Source organism: Mirounga leonina, unplaced genomic scaffold (genome assembly GCF_011800145.1).
Source record: "Mirounga leonina isolate KUSES-001 unplaced genomic scaffold, KU_Mleo_1.0 Mir_54, whole genome shotgun sequence".
NCBI classification, from domain to species: domain Eukaryota; kingdom Metazoa; phylum Chordata; class Mammalia; order Carnivora; family Phocidae; genus Mirounga; species Mirounga leonina.
Window position 1 is genome coordinate 12,099,557 of NW_023270812.1, and position 22,430 is coordinate 12,121,986.

General features: G+C 55.2%; 1 protein-coding gene across 1 annotated transcript; it reads right to left on the reverse strand.

Moving 5' to 3' along the window:
* Positions 1-12,152: 12,152 nt before the first annotated feature.
* Positions 12,153-21,049, reverse strand: LOC118001792 (delta-like protein 1). The gene is made up of 11 exons (XM_034991937.1): positions 20,131-21,049; positions 19,636-19,932; positions 18,835-18,895; positions 18,339-18,596; positions 16,343-16,403; positions 15,726-15,856; positions 15,451-15,620; positions 15,122-15,338; positions 13,255-14,056; positions 12,964-13,081; positions 12,153-12,837 (listed from the first exon to the last, which is right to left on the reverse strand). Exons 1-11 carry the CDS (start codon positions 20,182-20,184, stop codon positions 12,832-12,834), a joined length of 2,175 nt encoding a protein of 724 aa, XP_034847828.1. The 5' UTR covers positions 20,185-21,049; the 3' UTR covers positions 12,153-12,831.
* Positions 21,050-22,430: the final 1,381 nt, after the last annotated feature.

A 22,430-nucleotide genomic window follows, 5' to 3' on the forward strand; every position in this document is an offset into this window, starting at 1 on the left:
GGGGGGGGGGATGCTCCTAGTGCTTGAAGGAGGGATTCTCGGCTCTTAACCTTAAACCCGTCTGTGACCACCCGTGCACCTCATGGCACTAAATGGGTTTTCTTCCCACAGGTCCTGCCCCTGGAGACAGCGCGTGGGGGCATGGGGCATGGAGGAAAGGGGAGAGTCTGCAGTCATCGAACTGAAGAAATAGCTTCATTGATTTAAGTCACACATTTTTTTAGGTGCAAAAAATGGATGAAAATCAAGTGCAAATGCCTCACATTTTGTCAGTCCCAAGTCTGAGCGTCTGGCGCCCTCAGAGTCCTCTGATAACAAAGATCCCAGCTTGGTAAACACTGGAACCTTATTTTATATCTTGTGCAGGGAACAGGGGACACTTCACATCTGCCCTGGAGCCATAAATGTGCAACCAGGACGCCAGCATCGCGTTTGCTCTGCTGGTCCAGCACAAAGGAAGTCCTTCAGTGTGTGAGCTGGAGAACCCACCAGCTGCCTGGGAAGCTTCAGGATTCCGCCACTAGTCCCAGAGACAGACGCCCACCGGTCACGCCAGGCACAGTGGGAAGCCAGTCAGGTGCCAAACTGCCCTGGGCAGGGCCACCCCCAGCACCTCCGTGGGTCCCCTGCCCAGCCATGTCGTCTCTGTGTGGCTGTCCCAACCTAGGTTTGTAGAAAAGTCAAGGATTCTTCTCAGAGAGATGCCAGTGGAGAACCAAATGCTACTTCAAAGCAACTGTGGAGGGTCAATAACTTAGATGTTTTTCCCTGACTTTTTACTTCCCCACTTCTGCTGCAGGCCTCATGATTCAGCTTAAAAATACTAAAACTGTGGCTGTAATAACAAAAAGCAAGAAACATTCCTTGAATATTTCAGAGCAAAATGCTTCTGAAAGCCCTTGGTTCCCCCACAGAAAACATTTAAAAGAAGAAGATTCATGAATCAGTCGCAGCTGCTCTCAGCACCTGTTATTTATTCCCATCATTAAAGTTCTCATGGCATTTTGGAAAGAACTGAACATTTTTCCTAGAGAAATACTCTGGGTTCTGGAGTACACAGTTGACTGTACCCAACTGTTGCTGGACACAAAGGGCCTATGAGGTGTTGAGTGGGGCCAGCCCCCCAAACCGCCAGAGACAGGCCACCTCCCATTAACCAGCCCTCCAAATCTCCGCATTACCCTGAAATGATCTCTTTGACCAGAGAAGTTTGTCATCCATGCCAGTGACACCCTTCACCCAACCATTAACTTGGATGATGGTTCTTCAGAGGACTCTGGGATATGGAAAGAATGGCCATTTTTCTGCCAGTAACTTGCTCAGCAAGTATTGATAAGCACCCACTACATGAAGACCCTGGGCTCAGGGTGACCAGCGACATGAAGAGGCCACACACCATCTGGCAGCCCCGTCACGGGCCAGGGAAGAAGGACACGGCCCTGAGCAGCCATCAGAAAGAGACCTCTTGCCATACTCAGACTCAAAGAACGTAACTTTCCCCTCAACCCTGTCCTTGGTCCAGAAGCCAACTTGGAGGAGTCGAGGCTTCCAGCTGGTCCTGCTTCCTGCCCGGTGGGCCCGTTGTGCGGGAAAATGCATAGCTGGCACAAATCATGTGTCTCTCGTGCTAATATGGAAGCTTCACCTCTGCAGTAGACCAATGTAAGAAAGCAAAAGTGTAGGAGGTCACACATTTCCAGGGTCGTTGGATCCCGGGGACAAGACAGGTTGTCGGTGCAGCAGAGAGGAGCCTGCTTTGAGCCTCAGCTGCTGGCGGGAAGTCCTGGAGTCACATACCTGAGCATCCTCATGGATCACAGTGGTTCTGAGTGGGGCCTGGACCACCTGCATCTCACAGCTACCTCATCCCTTTTGAACTCAGAGCCCTTGGTCTTTCCATCTGTCAAGTTCTTTACCCTCTTTGGCCTTATTAGTGAGCTCTGGGGAGGGGCTGTCAGTGTCATAGGTAAAGTCTGTGTCATTTCCAGGCAACCCAGTCCCAGGACCCGAGGTGCTCTGATGCTGGAAGGAAGACCTGGCTGAGGAGATTCACCTGAAATTGTTTGGAACCCATGGCACTGAGCTAGGCACACCTAACTGGGGATGGGCTGAGGGCCAGCAGCAGCCCCTCCCTTCTGATAATGCAACAAAAAAGCTCAGCATCACAATAAGAGAAACAAAGTTCTGAGCACCAAGAAATCCCCTCCTGAACCCACATCTTTGGCCTTATTTTCCATGCTTCTCCTTCCCCTCTTCCACGGTGTCAGAACCTACCAGATGCCAGACTTCAAGCTCTATTACAAAGCTGTCATCATCAAGACAGTATGGTACTGGCACAAAATCAGACACATAGATCAATGGAACAGAATAGAGAGCCCAGAAATGGACCCTCAACTCTATGGTCAACTCATCTTCGACAAAGCAGGAAAGAATGTCCAGTGGAAAAAAGACAGTCTCTTCAACGAGTGATGTTGGGAAAAATGGACAGCCACATGCAGAAGAATGACACTGGACCATTCTCTTACACCATACACAAAAATAGACTCAAAAATGGATGAAAGACATAAATGTGAGACAGGAATCCATCCAAATCCTAGAGGAGAACACAGGCAGCAACCTCTGTAATCTTGGCCACAGCAACTTCTTGCTAGACACATCTCCAAAGGGAAACAAAAGCAAAAATGAACTTTTGGGACTTCATCAAGATAAAAATCTTCTGCACAGCAAAGGAAACAGTTGATAAAACTAAAAGACAACTGACAGAATGGGAGAAGATAATTGCAAATGACATTACAGATAAAGGGCTGGTATCCACGATCTGTAAAGAACTTCTCGAACTCAACACAAAAAACAAATAATCCAGTCAACAAATGGGCAGAAGACATGAACAGACACTTCTCCAAAGAAGACATCCAAATGGCTAACAGACACATGAAAAAATGATCATCATCATTAGCTATCAGGGAAATTCAAATCAAAACCACAATGAGATACCACCTTACACCAGTTAGAATGGCAAAAATTAACAAGGCAGGAAACAACAAATGTTGGAGAGGTTGTGGAGAAAGGGGAACCCTCCTACACTGTTGGTGGGAATGCAAGCTGGTGCAGCCACTCTGCAAAACAGTAAGAAGTTTCCTCAAAAAGTGGAAAATAGAGCTACCATACGATCCAGCAATTGCACTACTGGGTATTTACCCCAAAGACACAGATGTAGTGAAAAGAAGGGCCATATGCACCCCAATGTTCATAGCAGCAATGTCCGCAATAGCCAAACTGTGGAAAGAGCCGAGATGCCCTTCAACGGATGAATGGATAAAGAAGATGTGGTCCACATATACAATGGAATATTACTCAGCCATCTGAAAGGATGAATACCCACCATTTGCATCGACACGGATGGTACTGGAGGGTATTATGCTAAGTGAAATAAGTCAATCAGAGAAAGACAATTATCATAGGGTTTTATTCATATGTGGAACATAAGAAACAGTACAGAGGATCATAGGGGAAGAGAGGGAAAACTGGGACAAAATCGGAGAGGGAGACAAACCATATGAGACTCTTGACTCTGGGAAACAAACTGAGGGTCGCTGGAGGGGAGGGGGGTGGGGGGAGGGGGTAACTGGGTGACGGGCATTAAGGAGGGCATGTGATGTGATGAGCACTGGATGTTACACTCAACTAATGAATCACTGGACACTACATCTGAAACTAATGATGTACTATATGCTGGCTAGCTGAATTTAAATTTAAAAGAAAAAAGAAGCTACCAGATGACAGGCAGCAGATAGATAGCTCACCTGCAGAGAGCTCACGACCTAGGGGGAGCACCAGCTCTATGACCTTGTGAAGGGCGTGGCCTCAGGCCCCTGGTTGCACCTGAGCAGTTCCGGGCAGACTCCCAGAGGGGTGAGTTAGCAGATGAAGGGGAGCCTCCGGATGGCAGAGGGAGAGTCCTCATGGATAGGGCACAGGTGGGCACAGGACATGTGACAAGCACACAGACCCAGTACAGGTCCCAGCCTCAGTTTCCCTGTTGACAAAATGGAAATCACGTCTCCCACTTAGAATCCAAGATTAGCACAGTACAGAGGCTCTGTGAAGTGAATCTCTGGTAACGTGTTAGAAATAGTCTTGGGGCGCCTGGGCTCAGTCATTAAGCGTCTGCCTTCGGCTCGGGTCATGGTCCCGGGGTCCTGGGATCGAGCCCCGCATCAGGCTCCCTGCTCGGCGGGAGCCTGCTTCTCCCTCTCCTGCTCCCCCTGCTTGTGTTCCCTCTCTCGCTGTGTCTCTCTCTGTCAAATAAATAAATAAAATCTTTATTAAAAAAAAAGAAAAGAAATAGTCTTGTAAAGATGTTTAAACAGGATTGCTGGTCACCAGGAAGCCACATGGTAGGGGGGAAAGTTCAGAAACGTCAACTGGAACTGGGTGAGATGCGTCTCACGGGAGCTGCCTGCAGGGCAGCGCCCCCAGAACCCCTGGGAGCCTGGTCCTGGGGGGGCGTGGGAGGCTCTGCAGGAGAAGAGCAGGCCGGGCCCGGTGGGGCCACCCCAGGGACCGCCGCTGTGCAGAGTCTGCCCGCAGAGGCTGCAGTGACGGGAGGAGCCGCCATACAGCCGCGCCTGGACACGGCCACGGACACCTGCCCGCTCACGGCTGGAGCACCTGCTCTTGAATCTTCTCTGTCTGGCGTAATACGGCTTTTACCTCCATGGAAGGTCTAGCACGACATCAAAAGGTCATTTGTAGTAACAGGTTAATTGAATCATTGGAATCTGATCATTTGAGCCATAAGGTCTGAAACCGTACCATAAGGTTGAGTTTAGGCTCTGATTTAAATTTTATTTATTTATTTGAGAGAAAGAGCGCAAGAGAGCGTGAGCATCAGCACAGGGGGGTGGGGTGGGGGAGGGCAGGGGAGGGGCAGAGCGAGAGGCAGAGGGAGAAGCAGACTCTCGGCTGAGCAGGGAGCCCGATGCGGGGCTTGGTCCCAGGACCCCGGGATCATGACCTGAGCCGAAGGCAGACGCTTCACCGACGGAGCCCCCCAGGCGCCCCAGGCTCTGACTGATTTTAAGGTCTTTTCAAATTAGTTGGACAATCGTTCAGACTTCACCTCAGTGTCAGGGGGAAGTAGCTTGAGGGCAGGTGTTTAGTTTGGGGTGAAGGGCCTCGAACGTAGGCTGTGACGCTGTCTGCCGCGTGGACTCAAGCGGCCTCCGCGAGTCCTCAGGTCCCCACGTCTGTACGCTCTGGTCTCACGTGCCGGCCAGCTTGCCCTGACCCCGCAGGTCCCCCTGGGCTGTGGGCAGCATCAGGGTCCACCTCGCTGTCTCCCTCCCGGCCCTGCATGACCAGGACTGCGGCTCACCGCTCCCTTCAGGAGGACGTGGCGAACGGACAGGCCTTGTCCCAGCTCCACTGGGAGCAAGTCTTGCAGTCCCCCCGCCGTCTATGTGGTGACAAGTGCCAGGGCTGTCTCCATCAGCAGTCGGGGTCCACCGCTGCCGCCAGCCTGAGGGGGACAGCACGCGGGGAAACCGCATGTGTTTCTTTGCTCAGCCATGTTGCCTAAGCTCTCCTGTCGCTGCCCTGCCCCTGCCCCTCAGCTGAGGAGACCCCGCGCCCCCACCGGTGGAAGAGAGGGGCTTAAAGCCATGCCGGTGGGCTGCCACGGGCTCATCCCACCGAGGCCGGCTGCCCACGGGGCCCTCTGCTGCATCTGCAGACCCAGAGCAGTGCAGCGCAAAGGTGAGGGCGTGACCTCTCAGCGCACTGGCCAGAACACGAGGCGCCCCGGGACTCGGGGTGACCGGCCACAGTGCCATGCCCCCTGCGGACGCTGGCGCCCGAGGTCAGGTGTTTAGGGTTTGCACAGCTGCCGCAAGCCGCCGATCTGCGATCCGTGAGCCCTGGTGCTCAGATTTAAATTGGGTTAAAGTGAACGTGAATCCAGGGAGAACATTTTCTCTCTGCCAGACGGTCTCTCCAAGCAGGTGTGTCTACACCTCAAACACAGGGGGGCACGGGGAGCAGGGACAGGGCTGGTGAGGGCCAGGCAGCATCGTGAGGAGAGATAATAGAATTGCTGCCTAGAAGTACTTCTGGTTTGTACGGAAGTAAGTAACTTTGTATTTTTGCTCCAAGCCCGTCTTTCTCTCCCAGCAACCAGGAAGGTGGTGGGTGGGAACAGGTACGAGGAACACAGTCCTTTGTGATCCTCATGGTGGACAGTCATAAAATGTCCCTCATTCCACACAAGCTGCCCCTGACCTCCCCAGCCCCGTCCTCCCTCCCCAGACTGATCCCAGCCAATCCCCACCCCCCCACACCCTGTTCTAGGTGTGGCTTCCCCAGACACCGGAAGGAGCAGGGGCGTCAGGGCCGCTCCCTGGGTCCCTCTGGCAGAGGCCACCCCCTCACTGCTCCAACCTATGCTCCCCACGGCGCCAGCACCCACCGGTGCCAGCCCCAGAGAGGAAGCAGCTGACGCCGTCTGCATCTGTGGGGGCAGGATTCTCGGAAGCAAGACTGACAAAGCCTGAGAGACCCACGGAAGACCAGGTACAGAGACCAGTGTCTGTGGGGACAGGGTCCGCGGGATGCCCCGTCCCACCCCACAGAGCAGAGCAAGAGAGAAGGACCGGTTCATGCAAGAGCAGAGGCAAAGCTCAGAGCACAGTAGAAAAGATCCCTTTGCTGTGAGCTTCTAGAACCTGTCACTACTGAAGTCAGCTAACTGGGGTGGGGACTCTCCCTGCGAAGGGCCCTTCCGGGGGTGATGGGCACGTTCTCTGTCTTCACTGTGGGGTGGGTCTCACGAGTGTACAAGTTTCTCAACACTTGTCCACCTGTAAGCTTCATAGGCGTGCATCTTACCGTGTGTAAGTCATACCTCAAAGTTGCTTAAAAAAACAAAGATGCTTCAATTAAATAAATACATAATAATAAAGATGAAAGAACACCTGACATAGGGAAGTGTTGGCTATAAATACGCTCAAGGGATCTGTGGAAGGGACATTCCCACAGGAACACCAGTCCTTCCAGAAGAAAGGGTCATCTGTCCACACTGGCCTGGCTGGGCCGCCATGATGCCCGTGGCCTCTCTGCACCTCCACAAAAGGAAATGATTGGACTCGCTCAGGCATGTCACGAACTCTAAATTAATGTCTGACACACAGTAGGTCCTCACTAATTGGCAGTGGGTAACTGGTGCAACGGAAAGAAGGCGAATCAACAGATAGAAAGGGCTTCAGCCACTGTTTAACAAACTAAAACAGAAATAACTTAGGTACACTATTCATCAAGTTGGTCAATAAATTTTAAAACCCTAATGCATATTGTTAGTGAAGAACAGCTGGTAGGGTTATAAATTTTTCTAGTGGGAATTTGTAAATAGATAACAAGGGTCTTTACAATGTTTATTCCCCTTGACAATATAATTCCCCTTCTAGAAATTTATCATAAAGAAAAAAATGAGACACAATGATTTATGTAATGATGTTCGATAATATATTATTTAGACTGCCAAAATTTAGAAACAATCCAAATGTCTAAAAATAGGGGAAAGATCAAATTTATTAGGGTACAGCTGGGGAATAGAATTCAGTGGTCCTTCTCCAACTGAGATTTCTGCCAGCTACATTATAAATATTGGGGAGTTTGGTTTATTGGTTGGTTGGTTTGAATGACAAATGTTTAAAGGGAAGTTCCTTGGGCAAGGCTCCATTCAGTCCCTCAGACAGAAGACCCAGGGGTGTCAGGTGTCAAGAGACGAGATGTGGGAGAGCCTCACCCCAGCACATAAACCTTCCGCCTGAGCGACCTGACTCCCACTCACACCTGTTGACCACAACTAATCATCTGGACATTCTACCCAAGCTTTGGGAAGCGGGACTTCCTTTGGGAAGTGCACTCGTATGAGGGGAACAGAATGCTGGCAGGCACTCACCATGTCCACCATCTTTCCTGGTGAGCTCCTAGGAATGACCTGGCGTCTTACTCAGCATTTATCCCCATTATCAGAACAGGGCACAACACAGAGCAGGTCTCAGTGAGTATGGGCTAAGGGAATCAGTGAATGGCAGACAAGTTTTCCAGGTAAAGGCAGCCAGACATTTGACGAGCACATTTCACTTTACCTTAGGATTTCAAGGTCAGATTACCCCAGTTATCAGGAAGCATTTTGTTACCCAGACTCATACTTTTCAAAAAGAAGGAGAAGGAAAGAAATCTGGGGAAAAACAAATAGTCCAAGAACGTGCTTCTGACCCCATCTGCTCTCCAGGTGCGTCTCACACACACACACACACACACACACACACACACACCAGATGTCCTAAGGCACTTACCCAGTCTGCTTGTAACATCACAGAGGGAGAGGACGTGTGCTAATCCAAGTGCTTCCTCTGGCAAGCTGGCCAGGGCCACTCAGTTGAGGCCCGTCTGGAGGCCAAGGCCCGGTTCCCTTGGTCACGGCTTCAGAGGCCGGGACCCCCCGACCTGCAGCTCCTGTCCCCACATGCAGGAGGAGTCGGAGGCTACAGGAATTGCGGGGTGCAGGTCAGGAGAGGTGGCTCTCCAGGAGCAGCACCCAGGCAGGGAGGGGCCTGCAGACCCAGCACGTCCCAGGCTGCCTGCTCCATGTTGGAGGGTCCCCACCTGCAGGAACCCCTCCTGGTTGTTGAAATGGAGCTGCTGGGAAGATCACCCAAAATAGCAGATGTAATAGAAACAGACCCTCGGCTCTTGGAATGAACCCTGTGACAGGAACGGAGGATGATGACCGTCCACACTCCACACCCATCAGTTTGCTAAAGGCAGCTTTTTCTCCCCAGGGACACATCAGTGCAGACATCTAGGAAACTTCAAGCTATCATGACTAACTCACGAAACAGTCCCCACCTTGCCACACGTGGGCATCAGAGAGTGAGTCCTGCTTTCTGCAGGGTCCTTGGCAGCACTTGGAACACGGGGCGAGTTTATGCCCTTGGAACTGGGTGTGAGTCAGGAGAGAGGTCTGAAAATCTCAGCCCAAGACAAGTGGCTCCTCTGGGAAGACAGAATCACTGAGACTGGAATGCTTTCCTGCCCTGAGAACATCGGACTGCCACCTCCACTTTCCATTCTGTGATGCTGATTGGACCCGCCTTAAACACGTTCTTTCTCTCCATTCCTCACAGTTCTGCCCCTGCCCAGCACCCCGCAAACCTGCCAGGTCAGGGCTGTGTAAACCAGGAGTTTCCTCCTCGGTTGGCATGGGCAATAGCCTCCCTTTCCTCCTGACTTTGAGGAACACAAAGCTGGCAGAAATTGTGGAGTCTTCTGGGAAGGCGAGGAAGGCACGCGTGTGGTAGCCATCCACACATCCGTCCTTACATACACCCATGAGGGGGACCACAAAACAGCACCAGGTAGGCCCAACGGCACACGTGAAGCCTCGGGACACCCCCACTGGTGCTTCTGTATGTGACCCAGTCTATCCTGACCCCTCGGGCCACCTGGGCTGTTACTTTGGAATAACCCCTGACAGGCAAGGTCTCCATTGGAGGGATTTCTCCATGGAAGGAAGTCAGTGGCAGGGCCAGATTCAGGCCTCTGAAACTCCTCCATCCTCAACGTCCCCCCCACTCCCAGCCAGCTTACTCTACGGGGTTAGCAGCATATTCTGGAATCACAGAAGGAGCCTCCGGGTGTGAACATGAAGGAGCATGTGCCCTTAGGTAGAAATGCAGAAGGGACCATGGAGTTGGCAACCATTGAAGTCATGAGAATTCTTACTATTCTTACAACATTTCTGGAAGTCTAAAATTATGTCCCGATGAAAAGTTAGAGGCAAAAATTCTCAGGAAAAGCACACACACCTCACTTCCCTTGTTGGTCTCACTGAAGCCCCAGGGAGGCCGGAGGGCTGGCGGGGAGACCCCGGACTGGGGTTGTGCGAGCCCTTCTTCCTGGGCAGTCACCACCCCACACCAGGGTTCTTCCCAGGACCAGAAAGCTGCTCTCCTAGCTGTAAGTGCATGGTTGTTCCTTCCTTCCTTGTTCCTGGCAGGGTGCTTGCAGACACGGCTGGGAGCCATGGTATTGGGCCTGTGGGTGAGCACCGCGGGCCCATCAATGTCCATGTGTTTATACGGCTATTTGTGATCTATGTACCTGACTTCCTGCTGCAGAGCACATAAACCCTGAAGGCTGAGGGGCCATCTGTAAATGTCAAATTAGAGTGTTTGTTAAAGATTTGATTCATTTATTTGTGAGAGAGAGAGAGCGAGCACGAGCACGCGGAGCAGCAGAGGCAGAGGGAGAAGCAGACTCCCTGCAGAGCAAGGAGCCGAATGCAGGGCTCCATCCCAGGACCCCAGAACCGTGACCTGAGCCGAAGGCAGATGTTCACTGACTGAGTCACCCAGGAGCCCTGTAAATGTCAAATTAAAACATCAGTCTCAGAAGGGACTCAGGGAGCCTCATCAAGCAGAGCCTGGGAGCTCCAAAGCTTCTAGTCTTACGATTTGCTCCTTAGGCATTTTACCTGCCCCAGAGGAAAGATGAAGGTATTCCCTGATTTTACAAGAAGGGTGGGGAGGTGATGGTGAGATTATCTTTAGGTATTTTGAGATTCTTTTATGGAATGGGCTTCACAAGAATTCCAGCATATTCCATATTCTTGAAAGTAGATGAGCTCTTCAATTATCCACATCAGGTCACCTCTGAGAGTAGAAGGGAGGACTAACCATGACTCCAGGCCGGCAAATGTCAACGGGCACAAGGTCTCTGCTCTCGAACCACATCCTGACTCTGGACAGCAACGTTGGTGGCTCCTTCTGTGATTCCAGAATATGCTGCTAACCCCGTAGAGTAAGCTGGCTGGGAGTGGGGGGGGACGTTGAGGATGGAGGAGTTTCAGAGGCCTGAATCTGGCCCTGCCACTGACTTCCTTCCATGGAGAAATCCCTCCAATGGAGACCTTGCCTGTCAGGGGTTATTCCAAAGTAACAGCCCAGGTGGCCCGAGGGGTCAGGATAGACTGGGTCACATACAGAAGCACCAGTGGGGGTGTCCCGAGGCTTCACGTGTGCCATTGGGCCTACCTGGTGCTGTTTTGTGGTCCCCCTCATGGGTGTATGTAAGGACGGATGTGTGGATGGCTACCACACGCGTGCCTTCCTCGCCTTCCCAGAAGACTCCACAATTTCCAACTGTACAGTAAGCACCAGTGACAGAAAGATTATCATCGTCACTGGACAGAGGCCAAGAGCAGGTCACTAACGTTCTCCCTTCAGGTAATTAGGCCGGGAAGTTCTGTTCCTCTGCCAGCTCCGCTCCGACCCCAGAAATAAGCCACCTGTCCCAGTGTGGACTTGTCATCTTAGAGAGCTGACACTGGGCACTGACCCTCTGGCACCACCAAATGCACCAGTGAGGGGGTCTATTAAATCTCTGACAATAACGAATGAATGAATGAGTGAGGGTCTGGAGCCAGACTGCCCAGATATGAACATTGATCCTGCCACGTACAAACCTGAGCAAGTAACTTACCTCCACAACCCTCAGCTTCCTCAACTGTAAGAGGGAGTAACACCACCATCTCTGGGGAACAGCCCCAGGAGGAGGGGTTACCCTGGGGCCGGTAGTCAGCACTCAATAAAAAGCAGTTCTATCTTACTGCTATCTGTCCCCCCACCTCTGTTGAGTTAGAAGGCAACCAACTCTTCTGAATTGACTGGAAGTAACCCACAAGCAAATGGATGAATAAGTATTATTCTGAGACAAAGAGCCTTTTCCATGGCAATACACAAGTGTCTCAGGGGTATTTGATCCCAAATGAGGCTTTGTTCCAGTCCTTTAAAGACATAAGGCTCCGAAAGAAGGTGGCCAGCTCTGAGGCTCCTTGGCACCCATCAAACGCGTGCCCATGATATTCCCAGCGAGTTCAGGGGCCACACTCGGCCTCTCCCCGGGCTGCCCTGACGATGAGCATGGATGGTTCTCAGAGGAGGGCAGAGGAGTGAGCAAAGCCGCTTTCCATCAACCCAGTGAAGCCAGGCAAAGATGTTAAAAATAGATGATAGGAAGCCATTTCTGTCCTCAGGGAGTGAGCCCAGGTCTGCTCCACGGAGTGCTGAGTAAATACACCTCTCGTTGTCATTCATAATATTTATTTTGGAAAAATATTTTAAAAAGGATTTTCTTCATTAACAAAACAGTAAAAAACTCAAATAACATTTGCACAATATTCCATAAATACATTTATATACAAAAAAATATAGTCACATAGACCCGAAGTGCCTTTGTACATATTTACCAAAAATTTAAATTATAAAAAATGAACATCACAAAATACTCAAGCTTTACAGATATCATGAAAAATATTTTTACAAGTCCAAAAAAATAACACACATTTTTTCCACCTAGAAAAAACACATTTTAGTATCAAAAAGAACGATAAAGGCAGTGTTTGTGATTCTAATTCAAGAAAAGACTGGCTCATCAGAATCCAAGATATACACTTCAGGCAGTGCATGCTTCTTATGCAGTAATTATGTCCATTCATTTAAATATATATTTTTTAAAAAGCAACTGTCCATAGTGCAATGGAAACATCCTAAAAGGCAGTGCAACAGGCCCCCTTGGACGCTGCCGAGCTGCAGCCCGCGCCGCGTCCCCGGCCGACCTCCGGGAGGGAACCGGCTCCATCCGAATCGGTTCTCAGCAGCAGTCCGTGGGTCTCCCTTTCCTCTTTCAAGCAGCATCCATTGGGGCATATATCCTTGGAATTTTATTTATTTTTAAGAGAAACGGGAATTTTGCCATATCACTTCCATTTTACACCTGGAGGGGCCCACGAGACAGAACGGGAAGTTAGTTCCAGGGAGGGGTCAGCATCCTCTGACTTCTCCACCCGCTTCCGTCCCGACCAGCCCCAGAGAGCCACAGTCCCTCGCCATGCACACTGACCTCAGTCGCTATGACACACTCATCCTTCTCCTCGGAGATGACATACACCGACTGGTACTTTGTGTCTTTTGAAGTAGAATACACAGAGTCCGGCCTCTTTCTTTCAGATGCTTCTCCACTAGAAGGAAAAGAAAAGAGAACCACGATAAGCATGTGAAAACAGTTCTGAAAATGACCAGCACCGGGGAAAGGATGCCCGCGGGCCCTCCTGCCCAGCCCGCCGCACCCCGAGCGTTGGGCGCCCTCCCAGGCGGGCCTTCCCACGTGGCCCTCCCGGCCCACCGCACGCACCCCCTGAGCGTTGGGGCACTCTTCTCCTCCCCTGCAGAGCCCTGGGCCTGGCACTTGGTGTCCCGCTTGCTGTGAGGGTCCCTGACGGCGGCGGCAGCGTCACCCTTGAGGTCCTGCACCAGGTTATAATCCACAGCAGGGTAGCGGGCCTTGAGGCCGTTCTTATCAGCCCCGTGGTCCCCGTGGAAGTCGACTTTCTTGTTGGTGTTCTTGATCTGCGTGGTGCCAAGGACGCTAACGGAGATGTCCTTCTCACGCTGGCAGTTGGCCAGGTTGTTCATGGTCTCTGTCTCCCCACGGCAGGGCTCCGCAGGGGGCCGGTCCTTCTGCAGCCGGAGCCGCCCACAGACCACCACGGCGGCGCAGCCCAGCAGCAGCATGAGGACCAGCACCACGCCCGCACAGACGGCCACCCATGGGAAGGGCCCAGCCTGGCCCTCCACGTACTTCTCGGTGAGATCCACCACCACCGGGCCGGGGGGGGGCTCCGGCAGCAGGAACTGGCAGTTGGGGCCCCCGTAGCCCCGGGCACACTCACACAGGTAGCGCCGGTCCCTCTCGTGGCAGGTGGCCCCATTGTGGCAGGGCGCGTGCTCACACCTGCTGACGGGGGCACTGCAGTTCCTGCCTATGTAGCCCGGGGGACAGGTGCAGGAGTACTCATTCACACCGTCCCGGCAGGTGCCCCCGTTGGCACATGGGGAGGAGGCACAATCGTCCACGTTGTCTTCACAGTGCCTCCCGGAGAAGCCAGCCTGGCAGCGGCACAGGTAAGCGTCGCCAAGGTCCACACACTGTGCACCTGAAACACAGGACACATCCGTGTCTGCCCCTGCGTCACACCCCAGAGATGCAAGACAAGCCAGCCCGCCTGTGGCCTGAACGGGGTGGTCGCTACTTCAAACACAAGCCCGGGGGAGGCGTCTGGTCTAGCTCAAGAAACGGTGACTGGGACAGCTAGCATCTCTTGAGCAGTCACGTTTCGCCAGCGCTGCGCACGATGTTTTGGCTGAATTACCGCACTCACCTTCACAACATCCCACAAAAGGCCCCGTATGCCGATGAGGAAACGGAGCCTGAGTGAGGCTGATGTGCTTGCCCACGGCTCCACAGTTAGTGAGAAGAGCAGGGTTGAAAACAGAAAGAAAGAGGAAGAAAGGAGGGAGTGGGAGAGACCTCTGTCTTTCCAAAGCCAAGTCGGCTAAACCTCCACCACTCTGCCTCTAAAAATAAAGCGTCCGGCGTTTCTGTTGGTTCCGTGGATAGAAACAGACGGGAGGCAAAGCTCGACCGCGCAGGACTGCCACGCCTTCCGTACAGCACGTGGAAAGCAAAGCTACAGTGATTCTCCTCCATCAATTATCGTGGCCCAGCCTGTCTGGGGCCCAGCTTCGCTCCTCTACCCACTCACACAGTCGCAGGGGGCCCGTCAACAGACCACACTTCCGCACACACAGACACACCAGACGGCGATGTTTGGGTAACAGAGCCGAGCCGGGCTTCCCTCCAAAAACAGAGAGGCTGGGTTGCCATTGGAGCACGATGTACTGAGTTATGGCCCAGACTCGGGCACCTGAGGTGCTGTATGACCTTGACAAGTCATCTCACCTCTCGGCCTCAGGCTTTCCCCGCAGAATGTGAGAATCCACACTCTTGCCTGCCTTTCTTGCTCCCTGAGCATCTCCAGGCTCAAGGGTAAAATTTCTGTGAAGAGTTTCTGACTGTTTAGTTGAAAGCCTCCATAAACTCAGGGTAGCTTGCAAAATGAAGTGCTCGGTTTGAAAGTAAACGCATGTGCTTTCTAATGCGTTCTTATCAGTGCTGACCACTTGACAAAGTCTCAGAGCGGACGGGGCTGCCCTCCTACCATTAGAACAGGGTGAAGAGCTGCAGGGATCCACCTTCTTCTCACAGTTGAAGCCAGAGAAGCCCACCGGGCAGCGACAGGTGTAGCCTCCCTCGGGGTTGTCTGAGCACCGCCCCCCGTTGAAGCAAGGGCCGTCGGCACACGCCATGGCGCTGAGCTCACAGATTCTGCCGTAGAAGCCAGGCGGGCAGGTGCAAGAGTAGCTATTCTCAAGATCCTGTGTCGTGGAGAAGAGAAAGAGCTCTCAAACGTTGCTCCGGGAGGCCCACATCGTCCATATCAAACCCAGGCCCCCGTTCAGCAGGAGGGCCCACTATGGCCGGACTCACCGTGCAGCTGCCTCCGTTCCTGCAGGGGCTGGTGCCACACTCATCGATCTCTGTCTCGCAGTTGGCCCCTGAGTACCCAGGCCGGCAAGAGCAGGTGTAGCTGCCCTGGCCTGTGTTAGTGCAGGTGGCTCCGTTCCTGCAGGGCTTGTGATGTGTGCAGTAGTTCAGGTCTGCACGGGGCAGAGACAGGAGGGGAGGGCAAGTCCAGGGTTAAACTCAGAGTCCTCGATGAAGCCAGGGAAGCCCAGGGCTGCCAGATGGGGAGAGGGGCTCACCCTGGTTGCAGAAGAGGCCGCCCCAGCCCTCCTGGCAGTTACACTGCCAAGGCTGCTGACAGGTGCCGTGGAGACAGCCTGGATACCGGATGCATTGGTCACAGTAGCGGCTCTGCCAGCCCACTCTGCACCTAGGAAGGCAGCAGGATGGTCAGGCGGACACTGGCCCCCGGGCTCACAGTGACGCACCACCGACTCACGAGACACCGTCTTCCAGCAGCAGCAACGCTGCTGGCTCCCAAGCGAGGCAGAACGCTGGCGTCTCCTTGGGGGCTTTCCAACACGCCGAAGCCTCGGAGGGTCTGACTTCTGGGTATGAGGGCCCTGGGACAGCCTTTCCAGGGGCTCCCCAGGTGGTCCTAATATGCCCAAGCATTTGAGAACCCCTGAAGTGGACTCACTTTCTAGGTCAGTTCCTCGCAAACTGCTACGCGTAAGTTCCCAAATCCCCTGAGGAGCTTAGGTGGCTGACACCCCATGACCCTACATGTTTCGATCCATATACTAAGGAGAAACACCAGAGTAACAGCTCCAGCCCAGCCAGTCAGCTAGTCTGACCAGCGCTAGGCTACAAGTATTCTGGGTGTGAGAGGGAAAAAGCACTTTTGCACACTTACTTGCATTCCCCTGGCTTGTCACAAAACCCATGCTGCTCATCACATCCTGGCAAGCAGATTGCTGCAAGCAAAGGGAGCACAAAGGGTCAAGCCCCACCCCAAGTGGCTCCCCAACATCGCAGGGGTGGCTGCCACACGTGGGTGAGACAAAACTTGTGCAGTTCAACTGGCAAACCCAGCCGAGTTCATCTCCGTCTGCGGAGTACTGAAGGTGCTGCCCAGAAACTGCGGACTCAGCCCCGGGATGAGCATTCTCCTTAACACCGTGGCTCCAGGACAAAAGAGCACGGAAGCCCCCACCCCCACCCCATCCCCTTTTCTTCTGAGAGGGTCAGAAGTCCTTCCCCTCCTCCTCCCCCACTTCCCAATTCTATGCACAAAGCTCCACCTCTTAATACCCAGAAAGTGTGTGTGTAGATAAGGGTGGACAGCTGGTATGCAGAGTACCAGGGCAAGACAGCTGCTCCATTGTCTCCGCTCCCCCGGCAGCTGCCCTAGTGCAACAATACCGCCTCCCCCGCCCCCTCGCGCCCCCACACCCCCGGCGTGTACACACGCGCGCGCGCGCACGCACACACGCACACACAGACGCGCGCGCGCGCACAGACACACACGCACACACAGACACACACGCGCGCGCGCCCCCGCGCGCCCTTTCCACCAATGGGAGCTGGCGTGCGTTCTGGCCGCCTATCCCCGGAGAGATCTAATCGATGGCACGCGCGAGCTGGGGGCGGGGAGAGACTCCAGTGTTTGAATAAGAAGGAAAAAGTTTAAGTTTATGGCTACCCCGCAGCGAAGAAGAGGAGGGAGGGGAGCACGGATGCAAGGCAGCAGGCAGGCCAGAGGTCCCCGCGGGGGTGGGGGCTGAGGTTGAGCTGGCTTCCTTCACTGGGTTGTGAAACTCATCAACAAGCTGCTCCGCAAGTTTGTGAGACTACAGAGCCCGCTCAGGCCCAGGCGGAGCTCAAAACAATGACGCTGAATGTGAAGACCTACCCTCACCCCAGGCACGGATCAAAACTGAGAAACTGCACCTCCCAGGCAAGTCCCTACCAAGAGGGACTGGAGGCTCACCTGCTACAGGGCAGGACAAGGAAAATTCCTAAGGGTGTCTGGGGAGTCCCAGGACCCACTCCACCCCTGACTAGAAGGAAACCTGATACCTAGGTGTTTGAAGCTTCAGCAGGCTGGAGAGAGGCCTACAAACCTGAACCGGGTCCAGGAGCCAGCAGAAACCTCGCAAGCCTCCTCCACTCTAGGGCCTGGCTTCCTGCAGCCTGGGCAGCCACCCTGCCTGCCTGGAGAATACCAAATAATGGGGCAGGCAGGGCCTATTTCATTTTTGTGAAGGTATTTCTCTGCCAGGCAGGGTGCTGTGTGAGCACCCACCCAAGCAGATGGGCACAGTGCCCAACACTGGCAGGTGGGCCCCTCCCCATGCAGCCCTGGCAGACCCAGGCCTCAACACACATTCTCTCCTGTCCACAGACCCCACGAGTGAAAATGTCAGTAACGATGTGTGTGCATCACACAGAATATTTGCAAATATGCTCACTTTTCGAAGAGGCCAAGCACACCAACTCTGGAGAGAAAATGAAGCACTTTTCCAACAAGACACTGTCACAGCAAAGAGAACTGGTTTTTTAAAGCATGTCCCTACACACACAAACTCTCCTCTCTGTTCCTCCCTTCCTTCCTCCCCTCCCTCTCCCTCAGGCTTACTTCCTGACCCCTGGCCCTGTCTCCAAAATCCTCCCTGATTAAGAAAGGCAGCTTCCCATAGCGGAAGTTAAAATGTCTGAGTTGACCCCAGCCCTGCCACTGGCTAGCTGTGAGGTCTTAGCAAGTTTCTCCAGCTCTCTGGCCTCGGTTTCCCCACCAGAGCTGTACTGCAGCGCTGAAGTCCCAGGATCCCAGCAGCTCACAGAACACTCCCCCACTGCCCGGGAACTCCTGCCTGGAAGTGGGTCAGGGCAGGGAAGCAGGAACTCACGTTCAGTGCAATACTGGCCTTTCCAGCCAGGGTTGCAGACTTTCTCCCCTCTCTCCCCGCAGGTGAAGTGGCCAAAGGCATCATCTCGGGGCCGGCAGAAGACAGAGCAGCCCTCCCCGTAGTAATGCTCATCACACACAAAGCGGTAGGAGTACTTGAGGTCTGTTCGGCCGCTGCTGTGCAGGTCCTGAGACCACTCCTCACCCACAGTCAGATGCCTCTGCGTGGCCAGGCGGCTGATGAGTCTTTCTGGGTTTTCTGTAGGAAGAGGATGCTCCCATTGGTTCCTACTAAGAACCCAGAGGCTGGGGCCACTGGGGGAGCGGAACTGATGTGTAATGCAGGGGCAGGAGGCCAAAGATCCTCCATCCTGAACCTCATGCAGGACTTTGCGGAATGAAAGGTATAGGAGCTTGTTTCTGGTGGAGATAGGAAATCAAATACATACTAACTGGGGAAGCAGTTAGTAGTTTGGGGGTTTTTGGTTTGTTTTTACCTGTTGTGAGGTCATCAGGAGAATCTGTGTGGAGCGCCTCAATGATCAGGGAAAAGGTGCCCTGGAAGAAAGGTGGGGGGAGACATAAGATAAAGCAGAAATGTTAAAAAACAAAACCAAAACTGAGGCAAGTGGGGACAACCAAGTCATTAAGGGCCTCCCGTGCAGATCTGTGTGTGCAGTGTGTCCAGAGGAGGGTCTCTGTACAACTCTTGCCTGTTTTCACTTTCCTTAAGGAAATGGAAGAACTTTTTACAGAGTGGTTTCCTGACGTGTTTTTTCAGCCTGTTAGTACAGGATATCACGTTTAAAAAAAAAAAGAAAGAAAAGAAAAGAAAAAAGGCTGCGCAGGAGCAAAGGGCTGGAGGGGGTTGTCGTCAGTCTTGGGGAGTGGGGGACTACGCAGAGAGGGCTAGGGGTTGTCAGGCTAGCAGGCTAGCTCGACACCCAGCCCGTCTAGGGACAGGGAAGCGAGAACTCGCCCACGTGAAGGGGCTCATTCGACTTGGGGGCTAGCTACCGAGGCCGGGTCCCGGAACGTCCCAGGTCCTCAGCCTCACGGCACACCGGATGTCACTCTTCTGCCGCCTGAGGGGCATTCCGGGCGTGGAGGCAAGGCTCCGGGCCTGGCCCCTTCTGCCGCCGCCCTGCAGACCGCGGCGCCCACCTGCCCTGGCCGACCCCTCTGCGGACGCCTCCGGCGCCCCGCACGGTGCGGCCACCACCAGGCCTGGCGCGGGGCCGACCCACCGCCCGCTCCTCCCGCTCCTCCCCGCACCGCCCCCCAGGTGCAGCGCTCACCGGCCAGGTGAAGCCGAAGGGGAAACGGATGGGGTTGCTAAAGGCGGGGTCGGCGCCGGCTCCATCGGGCAGGCTGAAGGAGTCGACGCCCAGCACCGGCGTGACAGCGCTGCCGTAGGTGCAGGGCGGCTCGGGAGACACGCTGGCCTGGTAGTGCTTGAGGCACACGCGGAAGAAGGTCCTGCAGGCGCACGGCGGCGGCCCCGCGCCCCCGCGGCAGCAGTTGCGGTTTCCCAGCAGCCCCTTCTTGTTGACGAACTCCTGCAGCTTCAGCTCGAACACCCCGGAGCTCCAGACCTGGGGGGGGGGGGGGCGGGACGTGAGGGCGCGCGGAGCCCGCGCTCCGGGGTTCGCTTTCGGGGTGACAGCTTGCGTCGCTGGCCCTGCTCTCCACCGCTCTCCCGCGCGCGGCCGGCGCCCCGGGTCCCCTCCGGGGTACCCCCGCTGACAACCTACCTGACAGCAGGGCCCCGGAGCCCCGACCTCACAACTTACCTGACACAGCAGGGCTGACACAACGGCGAGGGCTACGGCGCACCGACGGCCCATGGTGCACCGCTGGACTCGCCCAATCTTCTGTGCCCCCTTTCTCGTCCTTGAACGGCAGGGAGTGCAAGGGGGTGGCCGTGCCCCAAGAAGCGTGGGCAGAAAAGCGCCGCCGCTCGGCCCCAGGCTGGGATACTCAGGACTTCTTTCTTCAAGACCTCGCCTCTCCTTCGGAGGCTGCGGTTCTGTAGATCCGCCCTTCGGTGGTGACGGAAACTCTGGGGATGCACGAGAAAAAAGGCTCCCTGGGAGAGATGACTAGTGGAGCGCAACTTTCGGTTTTCCTCCTCCTTCTTCCAATCCACGAGTAGGTAAGGGTCTCCCGCTTCCTGATTTTGTCTCCAGCTTCTTTGAAGGAAAAAAAAAAGGGAGAGAGAAAGCGTCCAGATATTCAGCTTAATTCCCAAAGAGCTGCCGAGGCTTCCTCCGAGTCCGATTAGAAAGCCGCGGTCTGGAAATCCCACCGGCGAGGCGATAATCCCGGGGCCCCAGCGGAGCGCGCGCAGGGACGCCCGGCGGCGGCGGGTGTGCGCGGCGCGCCCTGCGGCTCGGGCCCTTGTCACTCGGCGGCGGCGGCGGCGGCCGTCCCGGGAGCGTCCTGAACTCGTGTCCCCTGCGCCCCCGCGGAGCCTCGCGTCTGTCCGCAGAACCCAGCCGGTGCCATCCACGTAAACAGCACGGGGTCCGAGCGCAGGGTGGCGGGCGGCGGGCGGAGGCGCTGCGCCACGGCTACGCGTCCTCTGCGCGCTCGGCCCGGCCGCTCTCCGCGGGTGCGCGCCGAGGTCTGCGCTCGCCGGCGCCGGCTGCCCTTATATCCGGCCGGCCGCCCGCATGGCTAATGAGATGCAAATGAGCAGCCCCCCAATCTGGCGAGAGCTGTCACAAAGGAGCCACTTTTCCAAACCCTCCTCTCAATGGATCGCCAAATGGTCAGTGAGCTGTAAAATGTGCAACCTCCTCCCCGCCCCCACACCTCCCCGCCCCCGGCCCTCCTCTGCCCCCGCCCCCAGCCCCCCGCCTTCCTCCGCACCACACAAAACGCGCTCATTTACATTCCTGCAAAATGTTCGCCGCAAGAATCCTCTCCGCTCGCGAGGCGGGGGCCACCGCCCCGGCCCCTTGGCTCTCCCGCCGGCCGCAGGCTCGCAGAGGCCCGCGGGGACACGCGGGGACGCGCGGGGACGCGCGGGGGCGGCGCTGCGCCTCCAGCCCCGCCGAGTGCAGCCCGCCTGGAGCCGCCGGACGCGGCCTGGGAAACTCTCCGGGCTGCCGCGGCGTCCGCCCGCCGTCTCCCCGCGCGGGCCGGGTCCCGGGGTTTGGGGCGCCGGGGCAGCCCCTTCTCCAAGGCAGCCTCTTCCTCCGGAGGAGCCTCGGGGGGCGGGGGCCGGGGGCACGGTAGGAAAGGGGCGGCGCGAGCAGAGGGCAGAGGGTGGCGAGCGCAGCGGCAGTTTTGGGAAGTTTGGGAAGGTGTGACACCGACAAGCCCTCACCGGCCGAGGACCGCGACTCTGCGTGCGGGAGCGCAGAGCCCGCATGCAGGGCAGGGCTGGGGGTGAGCGCGGCGCCCCCGGGCACCCCGGAGTCCCCGCGCCCACGGTGTCCCTGCATCGGTCCGAGGCCGCTGGTGGGGGCGGGGTCCGGGAAGCGATTCCCCCACCCCCACCCCCAGCAGGGAGATCCCGATCCCGACGCCTCAGACTAGTCCCCCCCACCCTGCCCCGCATACACACACACACGTCCTTCCCGGAGTGATTCTCGGCCACCACCACCTTTCCTGGGTGTCCAGCCCCTCTCTCCTGGGTATTCCCCCCTCGGCCTCCCTCCGCTTGGTAAAAAGTGAGTTTGGTGTGTGTCGTTCGCGTGGCTGTCATTAAGGCACTCTGTTATTGTGCGAGGCTGAATCAGTGGCTCTTTGTGCGCTCAGCTGTATGGTAATGCAGACCGCACCTGCTCCCCGCACAATGCCGAGAGAAAGAGCTCCCCTCCGCGCGCGCCGCGGCCTCTACAACAATGTCCGGCACATGTTCTAAAGACCCTCCAGCCCGGCCCCCCCAACCCGAAATCTTTACACAACCATCACCTTATTAGGTTTTTACACGTCCATCAGACACTAGAACTTTTGTTTTCATTTTTTTAAAGGGAAATGAGTTTATTGGGAGGGCTGAGAACACACGTATCACACAATGAATTATCTAAATTGCTCTCATGCTTTGGGGCTCAATGCAGAATTAAGGTGGGGCATAGACTCC

Coding starts and splice junctions, on each gene's coding strand:
- LOC118001792 (XM_034991937.1), bottom strand. CDS start 20,184: ATGGGCCGTCGGTGCGCCGTAGCCCTCGCCGTTGTGTCAGCCCTGCTG. Junction 16,404..18,338: donor AGGCCAGTATTGCACTGAAC/GTGAGTTCCTGC, acceptor CTTTGCTTGCAG/CAATCTGCTTGCCAGGATGT. Junction 15,339..15,450: donor GGAACGGAGGCAGCTGCACG/GTGAGTCCGGCC, acceptor TCCACGACACAG/GATCTTGAGAATAGCTACTC.